The sequence below is a fragment of the Callithrix jacchus genome, chromosome 8 (genome assembly GCF_049354715.1).
Source record: "Callithrix jacchus isolate 240 chromosome 8, calJac240_pri, whole genome shotgun sequence".
NCBI lineage: Eukaryota > Metazoa > Chordata > Mammalia > Primates > Cebidae > Callithrix > Callithrix jacchus.
Window position 1 is genome coordinate 42,124,637 of NC_133509.1, and position 18,496 is coordinate 42,143,132.

The 18,496-nt window shown below is 34.9% G+C and overlaps 1 protein-coding gene across 1 annotated transcript in view; it reads left to right on the forward strand.

Annotated features, from left to right (window-relative positions):
• UNC13C (unc-13 homolog C) overlaps positions 1 to 18,496 on the forward strand; it is a 640,690-nt gene that overhangs the window by 397,026 nt on the left and 225,168 nt on the right. Inside the window, exon 17 of the mRNA XM_054239666.2 lies at positions 432 to 565. Coding sequence (XP_054095641.2) covers positions 432 to 565 — 134 coding nt within the window. The remainder of the gene's footprint in view (positions 1 to 431; positions 566 to 18,496) is intronic.

The window sequence follows — 18,496 nt, forward strand, 5'->3', positions numbered from 1 at the left end:
GCAAATTATTTAGGATAAGTTGTATGCACACACACACACACACACAAACACACACCTTGGCACATGCAAAATTCAATCTCCATCCTTGGAAGAAGCCACATTAAAGGCATGTGTTCCACAGTAATAACTCCTAAGGTCACAAACTGTCAGAGTGAGGAGAAATCTCTAATCCAGAACCAAAAAATAAAAAAGGCAATGGAAGTTAAACTAAAATTTTAAAAGTTGTTAGAAATATAAGCCTGGCCACTGTGAGTTAATTCTATGGGATGCCATTCAATGAAGAAAAGAAATCTGAGTTTAACAGCTTTGACTCCTGTAATGTAAGAAATTCATTTCCATAATCTTTTTTCTTTGATATTTTGACAGTGACATCTAACTAAAGTCATCCCATTTAATCTTTTCTTTTGCATGTTGTGTGAACTTGTGAGCAGAGTAAGAAACAGGACATTCCTCGTGAAGATCAGGGACCAACCACAAAGAATTTGGATTTTTGGCCCCAACTTATTACACTGATGGTCACTATTATTGATGAGGATAAAACTGCCTACACTCCTGTCCTGAATCAGTAAGTACCAAGTTTTGGAAATGAATGGATTTTATTCCACTAAAGTTAAAATAATATCCATTTTAAGCACAGCATGAACTAATGACAATAATAAACTTTTCTAAAATTAAGCTGTAGAAAATAGTATTATTAAACTTTTATCACTAAATATCAATTAAATGATATTATAAATGTTTAGTCTGAGCTGCATAGAGTATGATTCTTTGGATACGAACACAAATATTTTCCAAGATTTTATTTTTACATAATGTAAAACTTTTCCTGTGAATCCTTTCATAACTATACCATTGTCTCAAAAGAAAAACATGTACACTCCCCCAAAACTAAAAATAATTTTGAAGAGCTAGTGTTAAACACATTGCATTGTGACTTGTTAATAGTAAAGACTTGTCAAAAAATCTTTCAAAATAGTTGTATTGATTTTAAAAACTTAATAAAATATTTAATAAAACAAGTCAGTTTTCACAAATTATAATCTAATGTCTCTAAGACAAGATAGATTAATTAAAATTCATGACTGTTATAGAAAAGACTGTAAAAATCATCATTTTATCAAAATACCTCTAGCTATGAGACCTTAGGCAAATTATCAAATTTCTCTGGGTCTCAGTTTCCTCCCAACTAAAATAAAGATGTAGTTATTAGATTATTTCCAAGACACAATCCTACTTTAATATTGCTTACTTATATTTTATTTCACACCCACATATTAAAGACCATGCAAGCGAAATAATATCAGACTATTAGCTAGACACTTGCAGTCTAGTTAATAAAGAGTGTTGTCTTGACAGTATTAGTTAGACCTGAAATGTTGTGGGTAGCAAGGGTAGCAGAATAGACAAACTATAAAGTAGAACAGTGAAGTAGTCTTTGACTTACTGTGGATAAATGACTGTATTCTTATTCTTTATACTGGTCAAGACAGTTGGGGTCTACTTTTATGTTGAGTCCAGTTAAAACTCCAATTAAAGAAGAAATAAATTCAGGTTCAGTCTTCATCCTTTTTTACTTCCTATTAACTACCAATTTTCCCCAGCCCCGCTATTCCTCCTAATTGTGGAGAAAGTGGTTCTGTTTTTGGTATGCAATCACCATTATATTAAGTTTGCCTTTTTCCCTTTCTTCTTTTTTCCCCAAACCTAATTCTTATATCTACCTTTTCTTTCGGATGGTCTTGGTGTTTCCTAACTTCTGTACAGACTTTGCTCTTTTATTCTCTTCTATTAGGACTGGAAGATCTCCTCTTATTCTGTAACATATCATGATCTCATCACATGTGCTGGGAAGTACTTTTTTTAAAAAAATCATTTTTTAAATTATACTTTAAGTTCTGGAGTACATGTATAGAATGTGCATGTTTGTTACATAGTCATACACATGCTATGGTGATTTGTTGCATCCATCACCTCATCATCTATATTAGGTATTTCTTCTAATGCTATTCTTCCTCTAGCTTCCCACCCCCTGACAGACCCCAGGGTGTGATGTTCACCTCCCTGTGTCCATGTGTTCTCATTTTTCAACTCCCACTTGTGAGTGACAACATGTGGTGTTTGGTTTTCTGTTCTTTCATCAGTTTACTGAGAATGATGGTTTCCAGCTTCATCCTTGTCCCTGCAAATGACATAAACTTGTCCTTTTTATGGCTGCATAGTATTCCATAGTGTATATGTGCTACATTTTCTTTATACAGTCTATCATTGATAGGCATTTGGGTTGGTTCTAAGACTTCACTATTATGAACAATAGTGCAATAAAAATACATGTGTGCATGTCTTTATCATAGAATGATTTATAATCCTTTGCATATATACCCAGTAATGGGATTGCTGGGTCAAAAGGAATTTCTATTTCTAGGTCCTTGAGGAAGCGCCACACTGTCTTCCACAATGGTTGAACTAATTTACACTCCCACTAACAGTGTAAAAGTGTTCCTATTTCTCCACATCCTCTGCAGCATCTGTCTCCAGATTTTTTAATGATTGCCACTCTAACTGGCGTGAGATGGTACCTCAATGTGGTTTTGATTTGCATTTCTCTAATGACCAGTGATAAGGAGCATTTTTTCATATGTTTGTTGGCCTCGTATATGTCATCCTTTAAAAAATGTCTATTCATATCCTTTGCCCCCTTTTGGATGGGTTTGTTTGTTTTTTTCTTGTAAATCTGTTTTAGTTCTTTGTAGATTCTGAATATTAGCCCTTTGTCAGATGGGTAGATTGCAAAAATTTTTTCCCATTCTGGTGGTTGCCAGTTCACTCTAATGATTGTTTCTTTTGATATGCAGAAGCTCTTAAGTTCAATTAGATCCCATTTGTCAATTTTGGCTTTTGTTGCTATTACTTTTGGTGTTTTAATCATGAAGTCCTTGTCTGTTCAAGGTTTCTACTTCTTTCTGGTTTAGGCTTGGGATGGTATAAGTGTCCAGGAATTTTATCCATTTCTTCCAAGTTTACTGGTGTATGTGCATAACGTTGTTTGTACTAATTTCTGATGGTAGTTTGTATTTCTGTGGAATCAGTGGTCATATACCCTTTATCATTTTTTTATTGCATCTACTTAATTCTTCTCACTTTTTTTTTTTTTGTTAACCTGACTAGCGGTCTATTTTGTTGATCTTTTCAAAAATCCAGCTACTGAATTTACTGATTTTTGAAATATTTTTTGTATCTCTCTCTCCTTCGGTTCTCTTCCGATCTTAGTTATTTCTTGTCTTCTGCTAGCTTTTGAGTTCTTTTGATCTTGCTCTTCTAGCTTTTTCAGTTTTAACAATAGGGTGTTTTAGATCTTTCCTCACTTCTTATGTAGGCATTTATTGCTATAAATTTTCCTCTACACACTGCTTTAAATGTGTCCCAGAGATTCTGGTACGTTGTGTCTTTGTTCTCATTGGCTTCAAAGAACATCTTTATTTCTGCCTTCATTTCATTGTTTATTCAGTGGACATCCAGGAGTCAGTTGTTAAGTTTCCATGAAGTTGTGTGGTTCTGAGTTAGTTTCTTAATCCTGAGCTCTAATTTGTTTGCACTGTGGTCTGAGAAACTGTTGGTTATGATTTCCATTCTTTTGCATTTGCTGAGGAGTAATTTACTGCCAATTATGTGGTCTATTTTGGAGTAGGTTCAAGGTGGTGCTAAGAAGAATGTATATTCTGTAGATCTGGGGTGGAGATTTCTGTAGATGTCTGTTAGGTCTGCTTGATCCAGATCTGAGTTCAAGTCCTGGATATCCTTGTTAATTTTCTGTCTCATTGATTTGTCTAATATTGACAGTGGAGTGTTAAAGTCTCCCACTATTATTGTGTGGGAGTCTAAGTCTCTGTGTAGGTTGGTAAGAATTTGCTTTATGTACCTGGGTGCTCCTGTAATGGATGCATATATATTTAGGATTGTTAGCTCTTCTCGTTGCATTGATCATTTTATCATTATGCAGTACCCTTCTTTGTCTCTTTTTTTTATTGCATTTTAGGTTTTGGGGTACATGAGCAGAGCATGCAAGACAGTTGCGTAGGTACACACATGGCAGTGTGTTTTGCTTCCTTTCTCCCCTTCACCCACATTTGGCATTTCTCCCCAGGTTATCCCTCCCCCACCTCCCCCTCCCACTGGCCCTCCCCTTTTCCCCCCAATAGACCCCAGTGTTTAGTACTCCCCTCCCTGTGTCCATGTGTTCTCATTTATCATCACCCGCCTATGAGTGAGAACATGCAGTGTTTCATTTTCTGTTCTTGTGTCAGTTTGCTGAGGATGATGTTCTCAAGATTCATCCATGTCCCTACAAACGACACAAACTCATCATTTCTGATTGCTGCATAATATTCCATGGTGTATATGTGCCACATTTTTCCAATCCAGTCTATTATCAATGGGCATTTGGGTTGATTCCAGGTCTTTGCTATTGTAAACAGTGCTTCAATGAACATTCATGTACATGTGTCCTTATAGTAGAACGATTTATAGTCTTTTGGATACATACCCAGTAATGGAATTGCTGGGTCAAATGGAATTTCTATTTCTAAGGCCTTGAGGAATCGCCACACTGTCTTCCACAATGGTTGAACTAATTTACACTCCCACCAACAGTGTAAAAGTGTTCCTTTTTCTCCACATCCTCTCCAGCATCTGTTGTCTCTTTTGATCTTTGTTGGTTCGAAGTCCATTATGTCAGAGACTAGGATTACAGCTTCTGCTTTTTTTCTTTTTTTGCTTTCCATTTGATGGGTAGATCTTCCGCCATCCCTTTATTTTTAGACTATTTGTGTCCTTGTATGTCAGGTGGCTTTCCAGAAAACCAAGAACTGGTGGTTCTTGACTTTTCATCCAATTTGCCAGTCTGTGTCTTTTGATTGGGGCATTATTTAGCCCATTTACATTTAGGGTTAGTATTGTTATGTGTGAATTTGATCCTGCCATTTGATGCTAGCTGGATGTTTTTCCATTAGTTAATGCATTATCTTCATTGTGTTGATGGCCTTTAGCATTTGGTATGTTTTTGGAGTGGCTGGTACTTGTTGTTCCTTTCCTTGTTTAGTGCTTCTTTCAGGAGCTCTTGTAAGGCAGGCCTGGTGGTGACAAATCTCTGCAAACACTTATCTGTAAAGGATTTTATTTCTCCTTCACTTATGAAGCTTAGTTTGGCTGGATATGCAGTTCTAGGTTGAAAGTTCTTTTCTTTAAGTATGTTGATGATTGGCCCCTACTCTATTCTGGCTTATAGGATTTCTGCTGAGAGATCCACTGTGAGTCTGATGGGCTTCCCTTTGTGGGTGACCCAACGTTTCTCTCTGGCTGCCCTTAGCATTTTTTCCTTCATTTCAACCCTGGTGAATCTGACAATTATGTGCCTTAGTGTTGCTCTTCTTGAGGAATAACTGTGGTGTTCTCTGTATTTCCTGGACTTGAATCATGACCTGCCTTGCTAGGTTGGGGAAGTTCTCCTGGATAATATCCTGAAGGGTGTTTTCCAGCTTGATTCATTCTCTCCATCACATTCAGATACACCTATCAAACATAGATTAGGTATTTTCACATAATCCTATATTTATTGGAGGCTTTGTTCATTTCTTTTCACTCCTTTTTCTCTAATCTTGCCTTCTCATTTTATTTCATTGAGTTGATCTTCAATCTCCAATATCCTTTCTCCTGCTTGTTTGATTCAGCTATTGAAACTTGTGTATGCTTCATGAAGTTCTCATGCTGTGTTTTTCAGCTGCATCAAATCGTTTATATTCTTCTCTAAGCTGTTTATTTTAGTTAGCATTTCATCTAACCATTTTTCGAGGTTCTTAGTTTCTTTGCTTTGGGTTAGCACATGTTTTTTTAGCTCTGAGAAGTTTGTTATTACCTACCCTCTGATGCCTCTTTCTGTCAGTTCATCAGCATGATTCTCCATCCAAGTTCGTTCCCTAGCTGGTGAGGAGTTGTGATCCCTTGGAGGAGGAGAGGTGTCCTGGTTTTTGGTGTTTTCATCCTGTTTGCACTGGTTTCTTCCCATCTTCATGGCTTTATCTACCTGTGGTCTTTGTAGTTGGTGATTCTCAAATGGGGTCTCTGAGTGGACATCCTTTTTGTTGATGTTGAAGCTATTTCTTTCTGTTTCTATTTTCCTTCTAACGGTCAGTCCCCTCTGCTGTAGGACTGCTGGAGGTGCACTCCAGACCCTGCTTGCCTGGTGATCACCCGTGGGGCTACAGAACAGTAAGGGTTGCTTTCTTCTTTGGTTATATTCATGCCAGAATGGTACCCACCAGATGTTGGCCTGAGCTCTTCTTTATGAGGTGTCACTGGGCATATGGAGGTTGGGGAGCTGCTTGAGGAGACAGTCTGTCCCTTATAGGAGGAGCTCAAGTGCTGTGCTGGGAGCTCCGTTGTTCCATGCAGAGCTGCTGGGAGGGTACGTTTAAGTCTGCTGCAGTAGAACTCATAACCGTGTCTTTTCCCAAATACTCTGACTTAGGAAGATCAGGCTTTATTTATAAGTTCCTGATGTGCTGCTGCCTTTTTTCATAGATGTCCTGCCCAGCATGGAGATAGTCTAGTCACAATCTGCCAGCAGAGACATTGCTGAGCTGCCTCGGGCTCTGCCCAGCTGCTGTGTTACCTTCCTTGATGTGTTGTTTATAGAGGTACAGATACAACTGCCTTGGTATTGGTGGACTGCCTCTGTAGTAGCGGATGCCCTTCCCCCCACTGAGCTGGAGCATACTGGGTCCAGCTTAGCTTGTTGTGAAATTCTCAATCCGGAGCATTGCAGATTGCTTATTTGTGGAGATGGTTCCTGATGAGCCAGATCACCTGGCTCATCCCCCTCCCTTTCAGTTGAATGGCAAGCTGTCTCCCAGGCGTTCCAGGTACCAGTTGAAATGGCCGCCCAGATTTGTGTGAGTTTCTGTGCACCAACCTGCGATACTGGCTGAAACAGCCATGCTGGAAAGTTGTGGCACTTTTCAGCCTGGGAATCTCCTGGTCTTTGGCAGTGAAAACTCATTTGGAAATATGGTGATCACTCACCCTCTGTATGGTTCTTGCTGAGAACTGCACTCCAAAGCTGTTCTTATTTGGCCATCTGGGATCTTCGCTGGAGATTTTCATTTATATCGGTTACATTAGAATAATATATTGTAACATTTATGCTTTATTAATCATCTCCTTGGTTACTTAGGCTAATGCATATTTCACAAAGTAAAAAATCCAGACCACTAGCATAAGGATCATATGGACTACTAGTTGAATTGCAGATCTTGAGACCAATTCCAAATCTATGGATTCAGAAAACCTGAAATTGACAGAGAAGTCTGCAGTATTAATAAATGATCTCTGTTAATGTGTCTTATGTTCATGATCAAACAATGAAGGTACATATCAATATGTTAAGGACATGTCAGGTTAAAAGAAGCTTGGGTTTTGTTTTAGAGGCAAAGGCAAGTTTTAAAATATAGGACATTTTTAAAATCTCTTTCAATGTAATCCATGATTATTGATTCAGATCATTTAGAGATGTTCTTATTGTTATCATGAGTTTGAGAAATCATTGTAGGCTTTTGCTTACTCAAATTTGGCAAGTTTACAGTGACAGTAGAATAATGCATGAGGAAAAGAACTTCTGTATTGTTGACTAGTATATATTCAGGCATACATATTTGTTGAATGAATTAATAAATTAAATTTATACATGTAGTCAGTTTCTTTCTTTTCCAATGTCATTGATTTCTTAATAAACTACAGTGTTTATTTGAATAATAGTTTCCCAACTTTTAAAATTCTTTATAATGAATTTTAGATATATGTAGAAATTTCAGCATTTAATTGAAACTAGATAATATTAACTGGAATATTTTCAGATTTATTTCTAGGTTTCTGTCTCTCTAACAGGTTTATTGGGGTATAATTGAATATAATAAAATTTCACATATTTGAAAAGTATAATTTCAATAGTTTGAATACATAGGCATATGTATTTAGCCACAAAATTATCACTGTATTCAAAATAATGAAGATATCCATTACCCCAGTAATTAATCCTCTTTTGTAATTCATCCACTACACAACCATTTCTGGGAAACCACTTAACTGCTTTCTGATACTATGAATTTATTTTGAAATGTTATCATTACGTGTAAATGTAATTATACATTTGAATGTGATTCTCTACATTCTTATGTCAGGTTTCTTTTATTCATTACAACTATTTTGATATTCACCCATGTTATTATATGTTTCTTTTTATTTTTTGAGTAGTATTTCATTATACATATATACCACATATGTTCATTCATTCATCTGTTAAATTAAAATTTGTATTTTTTAAAGATTTGGTTACCATAAATGTTTGTTTACAAGTCTTTGTATAGACATCCTCTTTTATTTCTCTTGGGTTATGTGGCAAGTATGTATTTAATATTGAAATGGCCAAACTGCTTTCCAAAGTGGCTATACCATGCCAAAATACTTGATTTGATAAATTTTTTAATTTTAGGTATCCTAAGAGATGTATAATATCTATAATTGTAATTTGCATTTTTTTGAATCCTAATGATACCATATTTTTTCTGCATATTTCAAATTCATATATCTTCTTTGGTGAAGTTTCTGCTCAAATCATTTTCCCATTTCCAAGTTAGGATATTTATTTCATTATTGTTGAGGTGTAAAGGTCTACACTAGATAAATATCTGTCATCAGATATAAATGTTGCAATATATGCTTCTAGTTTGTAACATTCTTTTTCATTTTTTTACTAGTATCTTTTGAAGAGCATAGTTACTGTGTATTTAAAAAATTTTTAATATAATAGTTCAATTTATTGATTAGTTTGTTTATAGTTTAAGATTTTTTTCAGAATTCTGTTTTAGATATCTTTGCAATCCCCACAGTCAGCTTGCAACACCATGGTTTTCTTCTAGAAAATCTTACATTGCAGTCTACAATCCATTTCAAGTTAATACATATGGTGTGATAATCAAGTTTAACTTTCTTTGGTATTGTTTTCATGCAGTTATATATTTTTTGACTCTACCTGTTGAAAATATTATTTTCCCATGGAATTGCTTTGGCAACCTGGTGAAAAATCAACTGATTATATATGTAAGAGGATAATTCTGAAGTTTTTTGTATTCTGTTCCATTAATGTATATATCCATAATGATACCAGTACTGCACATCTTGGTCACTGTTGTTTTATAATATATCTTGAAATATTGTAGTAAAATTTATTCAACTTTGTTTATGTTTTTGAAAATTGTTTGGTTATTCCAGTTCCTTTGCAATTCCATTTAAATTTTGGATCAATTTGTCAATTTCTGTGGGAAAAAATACCTGCTGGACTTTTAATTAATATTGCATTAAATATATAGATCAATTTGGGGGAAAATGAAAACAGCAATATTGAATTTTATACTCCATTAACATCGTATGTACATTCATTAAGGTCTTATTTAATATCTCAAAGCAACAGTTGTCCATTTTAGTAAACAGGTGTTGCATATCCTTTGTTAATTTGTTTCTAGGTATTTTTATTACTATATTAAATGGTTTTTTTATTCCAATTTCTCATTCTTTGTTCATAGTACATAGATAGACAAATATATATCTTCAGCCTTTCTCAGTTTACTTTTTTGTAGATTCCTTATGATAATTTAAATATATTATTGTCTAAAAAAAGATGGTTTTACTTATTTCTTTCCAATTTGGATGTATTTTATTATTTTTCTTGCCTTATTGCTGTGGCTAAAATCTGCAATACAATGTTGACCAAAATTAGTGAAGAACAGGAATTTTTGCTTTCTTCCCAATATCATAAGAAAAGCACAGAGACATTTACCACTGAATAATGATGTTAACTAAATATTTTTCATGGATAATTATTTATCAAGTTAAGGAAGTTCTGTTCTGTTCCTATGATGCTGAAAGTTTTTGTCATGAAAGAGTGTTGGATTTCGTCAAATATCTTTTCTATTCATAATGGGGTAATCATGCAATTTTGTTTTTCTTTTTTTGGGTGGGGATGGAGTTTCGCTCCTGTTACCCAGGCTGGAGTGCAATGGCATGATCTCAGCTCACTGCAACCTCCACCTCCTAGGTTCAGGCAATTCTCCTGCCTCAGCCTCCTGAGTAGCTGGGATTACAGGCATGCGCCACCATGCCCAGCTAATTTTTTGTATTTTTAGTAGAGACGGGGTTTCACCACGTTGACCAGGATGGTCTCTATCTCTTGACCTTGTGATCCACCTGCCTTGGCCTCCCAAAGTGCTCCATGAATCATACTAAAGAATTTTAAACTTCAAACCAAACTTGCATTCCTTGGACAACCTTCCAATTCCTGGGACATGATCTTGATGTAAAGTCTTTCCCAAAGTATTTTTGCATTTGTGTTTATGAGGATATTGCTCTACAGTTTTACTTTTTTATAATGTCTTCTAGTTTACATATCAATGTAATGATGGCTTTATAGAATGAGTTAGAAAGTATTTCCTCCAGTTTGATTTGTCAAATTAGTTTTTATAAAATGGACCATTTCTTTTGAGTGTTTGATAGAGTTTACCAGAAAAATCATCTGGGCTTAGAGTTTGTTGTAGGAAGTTTTTCAACTAAAAGTTATATTTCTTCATTGGATATAAAGTTATTCATTTTACCTATTTGTTCAGCTTAGTTTTTTATAGTTTATGTCTTTCAAGGAAATTTTCCATTTAATCTAAGTAGTGAAATTTTCTATCATGTAGTTATTTATGACAGTCTATTATTATCCTCCTTATGCCTATTAAATCTTAACTGATTTTTCCTTTCTTACCCTTACTATTGGTATTTTGTGTCTCCTCTCTTTTGTCCTGTCCAACTAGCTGAACATCTATAAATTTTATTGGTCTTAAAAAACAGCTTTTGATTTTATTCAATGTTTTGTTTTTTGTTTTAAATTAAATTAACCTTTTTTTCTCATTCTTCTATTATTGTCTTTCTTCTGATAGTGAAGATAAATGTTACCTGGCTATAGCAGTAATCCAGTGAGTAGATATGAAAGCCTTGTATAAGATGATGGAGAGTTAAGTTCAGATTTGTGAAATATTAAGGAAATAATTCCAAAGATCTTTATGAATAAATGCATTGAGTGGAGTTCTAAGGAAAAAAGTAGAGACCACTGAAATGTTATATTTGTAGGTGCATCATTATTGGAGATAAGAAATATAGGAGGATGTATCAACTTAAAGAAGTACACAGTGACTTACATTTTGATATACAGAGATTTGGTTACCTCTGTGACTTCCAAGCATTACATGCAACAGGCAATTGTACACATAGATATGGAAGTTCTTTAGATTGATATCAATTAAATATATAATGTAGGGAAGGTTCACTAAATGTGCCTAAAAGTAATAAATCTTAATTATTTCTAAATATTCAGAAAATTTTACTCATTTTACTTAAACTAACATGACTTTATATTACTTTGTTTTTGTTATGCAGACCAAAACATATGCAGAAATATGTTTCATCCATTTTGTTATCTCATTTGTTTGCATGCATTGTACTATCATGTGTAACTTCTTTTAGTTTTCTCCAAAAGTATACATACAGTGAAGTCTTGACTCATTTTCTGTCTGCATTAAGTGTAGGTAGCAGAAAGTATCTCGATGTATCGAGTAGAAAATGGACCAATTTTAAAAGGTTGTCTTTTCTATTTACAAGAATGAAATATGTTTATTTCTCCCCTCTAAGGGTTATGTGATGAGCCAGAACATCAGCTTCAGATTGCATATTTTTAAAGATAGTATATTTGATTTGCTAAAATGAGTAAGTTTAGGTTTAAGCTACTTTGATCAGGAATTTGCCTTTTGTTCTTTCTGTTTTGGAAATAATGTTGTTCAGACTATTAAAGTTACTGATTTGTTTGCTTACACTATGGGTTCCTCAAGTTAATTTTACATTTAAAAAATTGTTATGAAAGAGTTCATCTTACTAGAAAGTACAGAGACTATGCAGTAGAGTCCTGTATATCCATATTTCAAATTCAACAATTATCAAAATTTTGTGATATTTTCTTCATCTGTACTCTTGATTTTTCACTTTTTTTCTCTTGGCTGAATTATATTAAACAAACTCAGATATCTTATCATTTCATCCTTTCTTAGTTCAGTATTTACCCCCAAAAGTCATGGCTTTCTTTTGTGCCTCACAATGAATAACATTAATAGTAATGCCCTATGGAACAGGTAATTCCTGTTCCATAATTAGATGTTTCTGATTTTCTTTAAAGACAGTATTTTTACATTGTTTTGGTTCAGTCAGGATCCAGATAAAGTATAATCATTCCATGTGGTTGTTACGAGCTATAAGTCTCCTTCATACTAGTTAAGTCCCCCCTCCCCTTTTTATTTATACCATTGACTTCTGAAAGAAGTTATGTTCATTATCCTTTAGAATATGCCACTGTCTGGGTTATTCTATTTCCATCCTTGTGATGCTAGTTAACTTGTTCCTTCATAGGCAATACTCTCCACAGCTGAACATTTCAGTTGCATTTTTTAAAGAACACTTCACAAGTGACTGTGTGTACTTCATACTCTGTCATTTCAGGTAGTACATTTTCTGGTTATTCCCTTAAGGTGATGCTAACATTGATTAATGCTGACAGCCTTATTTCTGCTTTGAAAATTTCTTCATCAACCTTTCCTCTAATGGTTTCGTTTATTTATGATCACTTCAGAATTTGCTATTTCATTAGGGATGACAAAATTGTGGTTTCATAAGTTTATCATTGCTTCAACATTTATTCTTTGGAATTTTTTGTAAAGAATAACTTTCATCAATTAGGGTTACTTACTTGATTACTCTGATATATAGTAAATACAGGAAAGATGAGATAAATATTTAATTCTTTCTTTTAACCTAAAGTATTTTATCTCATTCTTTTCTTTTCTGCTCTACTGAACTTTTATTATTTTTCATTATCAGTTTCATTTCAATTTAATAATTATGTATTGAACACTTAATATATGCCAGGCACCATGCAAGGCTGGAGTCACAAATATTTAATTGGTAAAAGAGATACATACAAGATTAATCAGGAGTCTGAAAATGGTTAACTACTATGCCTGCCACAGTCACAAGTCATTCTGTGATTAAACTTGTCCTACACACCCTTGTGGATGCAACCTTATGAGAAAAATTTTGCACAATAGGAAAAACAAGGTTCACTCTCCGACTGTACCAAGAAACCCTAAGAATGAGTCAGCTAACAGGGAGAATAGACACTGAAAATTTTAAAATTGGAGATACCTATAGTAGGTGACCCAAAATTAAGAATAAATCAAAATGAAGTATAAAAGGAATGAAGATAGAGTTGAAAGAGAAGAAAGTAGTTGACAGTGAGTGGAGGGAAAGAATACTTGGAAGGAAAAGTGGATAGAAGAGTAGAGTCACATACGGAGGACCTTGTGCATCAAGATCCTCATCTGTGGTAACTCAGTGCACTCCTCAGTGCTGCCTGAAACTCTGAAGGAGCATCTTGTCTATCTTGTCTGAGGGTCTATAAGTCCTGACTCCAGGGATTTGACTCCAGTTGACGGAGTTCAGTTTTCTTGGTTCCTAATAAAACATGGTAATGCAATTTAATCTTTTTTTCCATTACCCAAAGTATCCTTACAAAAATTACTTTTTAATTATTTGTAGTTACTTGAGCCTCTGATTTATAGTACCAAATTAGCAAAACTAACCTAATATAATATTATATGGAATGACACATGTATTCCAATATAGTTGCAGTTCATTTGCTGTTGAAATGTTAAAAAAAAAAAAAAAGCTTTAATTTGAATTCTTAGCATCTAGGCGAACAGTTCGTTTCATACAAGTGATAAGTTTTGCAGACCTAGAGTTCACAATGCGCAGAACAGATAGTGAAAAAACCCACAGATCTGCTATAAAATTTTACCTGACACACTAACGATATAAAGTAAAATTTCAAAAGTAATTTAAAAAATTGCTACTCATGTTGATTATAGCCATTTTGAATTTTAAATCAGATTAAGTATGTTTCTCTGCAGTTTCCCAAAATAATACTCTATATGGAAAGAATTCAAATACTTTTCTAAATGCACAAGAGTACTGTCAAATAATGCTTACCAATAATTGTGCTAATTCAAATGCCTCCGAAGATTTCAGTTTTCTACCTCCCTGACCACATATCACAGAGGCGAAAAAGAGTTGGCCTTGAATGTTTCAAGGGTTGTTACTCTTGTTACAACTAGATATTTACGTGTTATAAATGTCATAATCATTATATAGGGAACCATGGAGAATTAACTAGAGCCAGGCGCTATTCTAAGCATTTTTACAGTTTAATGTTTAATTCTTTTTTTTTTTTTTTTTTTTTTTTTTTTTTTTTTGAGACGGAGTTTCGCTCTTGTTACCAAGGCTGGAGTGCAATGGCGCAATCTCGGCTCACCGCAATCTCCGCCTCCTGGGTTCAGGCAATTCTTCCCGCCTCAGCCTCCTGAGTAGCTGGGATTACAGGCATGCGCCACTATGCCCAGCTATTTTTTTGTATTTTTAGTAGAGACAGGGTTTCACCATGTTGACCAGGATGGTCTCGATCTCTTGACCTCGTGATCCACCCGCCTCGGCCTCCCAAAGTGCTGGGATTACAGGCTTGAGCCACCGCGCCCGGCCGTTTCATGTTTAATTATAAATGTATTCTAATTATATCAGCACCATTGTCTTCCCCAAATTGCAGATGATGAAACTGAAGCACTGAGGGGACTAACTTACCCAAAATCACATATCAGTAATAAGCAGAATCAAATTTAAGCAACCCTTTGAAATAACAAAAGGGTTAATGTTAACAAAATGATCACATAAGATGATGAGTGTTAATCCTGCTGAACGTTTTTCTGATATTTTAATGATTAATCTGGATCTGATTGCAATATCTTTTAGGTTTCCTATGTTTTAGAAATTAGAAAGCAAAACTTAACTTATGAGACCATATCAGGATTTGCAGAGATAATGCACAGAAAGCACCTGGCCTAGTGCCTTCATTGAGTAGATACTCCACCATGGAAATCTTCATCTCTGCTCTACTGCCTTAAGCTCCCTGCCCTGCAATGTGAACATGAAGACTTGCTTTTACCAGGTGTTGCAGCTTAAGAAACAGTTATCTAAACTCAGTAAATTCTGTTGATTATTTACCCCATGCACATTACACAAGTTATTTAGGTTGTCTCTGCCCATGTCCAACTCCTTTGTCATACTGACAGATGGTATTTTTATTGTCTTATGCAATGCTGATTTCAATAGTTAACATAGAGCTGGACTTATGCTGCTAGTCCTAACTACTTGGGAGGATGAGGCAGGTGGGTCTCTTGATCCCAGGAATTCAAGGCTGAAGTGAGCTGTGATTGTACCACTGCACTCCAGCCTGGGTGACAGAGCAGGATCCTGTCTCTGACATAAATAAATAAAAACTTTCAAAAAGTGGGAACCAGGGGCAATGGCTCATGCCTGTAATCCCAGCACTTTGGGAAGCCAAGGCAGGAGGATTTCCTGAGGCCAGGAGTTTGAGATCAGCCTGGGAAACATAGCAAGATTCCGTCTTAACAACAACAACAAAAAAATACAAAAATTAGCCAGGCATTTTGCTACATGCCAGTAGTCCCAGTTGTTAAGGAGACTGAGGTAGAATGGTCTGCTTGAGCCCAGGAGGTGGAGGCTGCAGTGAGCCAAGGGAACGCTCTGGGCAACAGCCTGGACAACAAAGTAAGAACCTGTCTTAAAAAAAAAAATTAATCGAGATAGATTCACAATTTTATTTTTCATGCTAAAACTAAATATATTCTTAAGGATCACAGTTTATTAAAATAATGCCTTGGGTTGTAAATGAAACAAAGAGAAACCCAAAAGATAAAAGGGTGATTGGCTTTAAATGGCATTTATGATGAACTTGTTTCATGGTACAAGAGAACCTAAGTACAAAAGGAAAAACTTTCACCATGGCATTAATTTGTAAGACTAGCTTGTAATTTACTAGTGGAATCCTGATTACTAAAATGTATGCTTAATTGTTCACTACGTTCATGGTAATAGCAGTTAATTGCACTAATGCATGTCAAGTATTTTAAGTGCAGAATGTACTAACAAAAGCTTAATATGTTTTATAATGTGAAAAGGGCATAACAAACTCTACAAAGTTCTAGTTATGACAAAGAAATTTCAGTTGCGTAAATGACAGGCAGTAACACAGAATCGTAGCTTACTTATTTGTTATAATTAACATACTTTTCTTCAAAGACAAACTGCATATCAAAATAATACTTCTCATTTAATGGATTCTAATTGTATCCATTGTGACTGATGAATTACTATTATCAAATTTGTCAGTGGCAGATTATGTTTTCCTTATTTCACTAATAAATTTGCAAGATAATAAATTGGGTTGTTAAATTATTGTGTCTCATAAGGTTCAAGATTTAAAACATTTGTGCTTTGTAAATTGCTGCAAATTGAAAACCAGAGACAGTCACGTAATGGTGGAGTGGATTAGTTATTTCGCTAAACCTCCTCTTTATAGATGGTAGATTAGGTTAAGCTATTACTGCATTGAAAATGAAGAAGTGGAGCTATACATTAGAGAATTTAATTTGTGCACAAGAAAACACATAGAAATAGCACCTCACGCCAGGTAGAATGGCGATCATTAAAAAATTTGGAGACAACAGATGCTGGAGAGGATGTGGAGAAATATCTGTGGCTTTTTATTTTTATTTATTTTTTTTTTTTCTGAGATGGAGTTTTGCTCTTGTTACCCAGGCTGGAGTGCAATGGCGCAATCTCGGCTCGCCGCAACCTCCGCCTCCTGGGTTCAGGCAATTCTCCTGCCTCAGCCTCCTGAGTAACTGGGATTACAGGCACGCACCACCATGCCCGGCTAATTTTTTGTATTTTGAGTAGAGACGGGGTTTCACCATGTTGACCAGGATGGTCTCGATCTCTCGACCTCGTGATCCACTCGCCTCGGCCTCCCAAAGTGCTGGGATTACAGGCTTGAGCCACCGCGCCCAGCAATTTTTTTTAAGATTGTTTTGTCTATTTGTGTTATTTCTTGGTTCCATGTGAATTTAGAATACTTTTTTTCTAATTCTTTGAAAAATGTCATTTGCCAAAATGCTTTCCATAACAATTATAATATTTTTCATTCTCAAAAGCAGTGTGTCAGAGTTTCAGCTCCTCTGCATCCTTGCATCTTTGCTAGCCCTTAATATTGTTGGGCTTTTGCCTTTTTTTAAAAGCTATTGTATTAGATATAGTGGTATCACTTCATAGTTTTATTGGCAAGTATCTAATGACTAACAATGTTGAGCCTATTTCCATGTGCTTATTTCACATCTAATTTTTTTCTCTACTGAAGTGTCATTCAAATCACTTGCCTATTTTCATTGGGTAATTTTTTACTCTATTATTGAGATTTTAGTGTGATGTATGTATCTTGGATATAAGTCTTTTATCAGACACATGTTTTGCAAATTTTCTTCTCCCTGTCCGTGGCTTATCTGTTTTCTCAACAATGTCTTTTGAAGATCAGATTTTAATTCATTAAGTTCCATTTATTAATATTCTATTTTATGGATCACAATTTTGAATTACATCTAGTCAATTTTTGCCTAATACAAGGTTGCAAAGATTTTCTACTGTGTTTTCTTTTAGAAGTTTTGTAGTTTTAGGGTTGGCATTTTGGTCTATCTATGGTTTATTTAAGGTTAAATTTTTAATTTGTTGTAAGGTATGAGTCAAAATCCTTTTTTGTTTTTTTTTGCATGTGGATATTCAAGTATTTTAGCATCAATTGTTGAAAAGACTATCCTTTCTTCACTGACAGACTGTTACACATGTTGAAAATTAGCCAGTCTTATATTTGAAGACATTCTGTATGAATTATTATAGTTTCATAGAAAGCTGCAAATACAAGCAATGTTTGTACTTGACCTTAGAAAAGTATTTTTTGGCTTCTGATGTTTTTACTTTGCTGTGTCTATTGTAGAATCAGTCTAATTTCCACATGAAATTCTACTGGAATTTTGATTGAGATTGCATGAAGTCTAAATCAATTTGAGAAAAGATAAAATTCTAATTTTATTGAGTATATGAGTCTATAAAGACAATTTATTTATTTAGGCCTTAGTTCATTTCTTTTCTCAATACTTTATAGTTTTCTTTATGTAAATCTTAAACATATTATTTTAGATTTATAACTAAGCATTTAATACTTTTTTATGCTGCATTAGTCTATTTTGACACTGCTATAAGGCACATACCTGTAGTCCCAGCTACTCGGGACACTGAGGCAGGAGAATCCTTGAACCTGGGAGGGAGAGGTTGTAGTTAGCCGAGATGACACCACTGCACTCCAGCTTGGGTGGCAGAGAGAGACCCCATCTAAAAAAAAATGCCC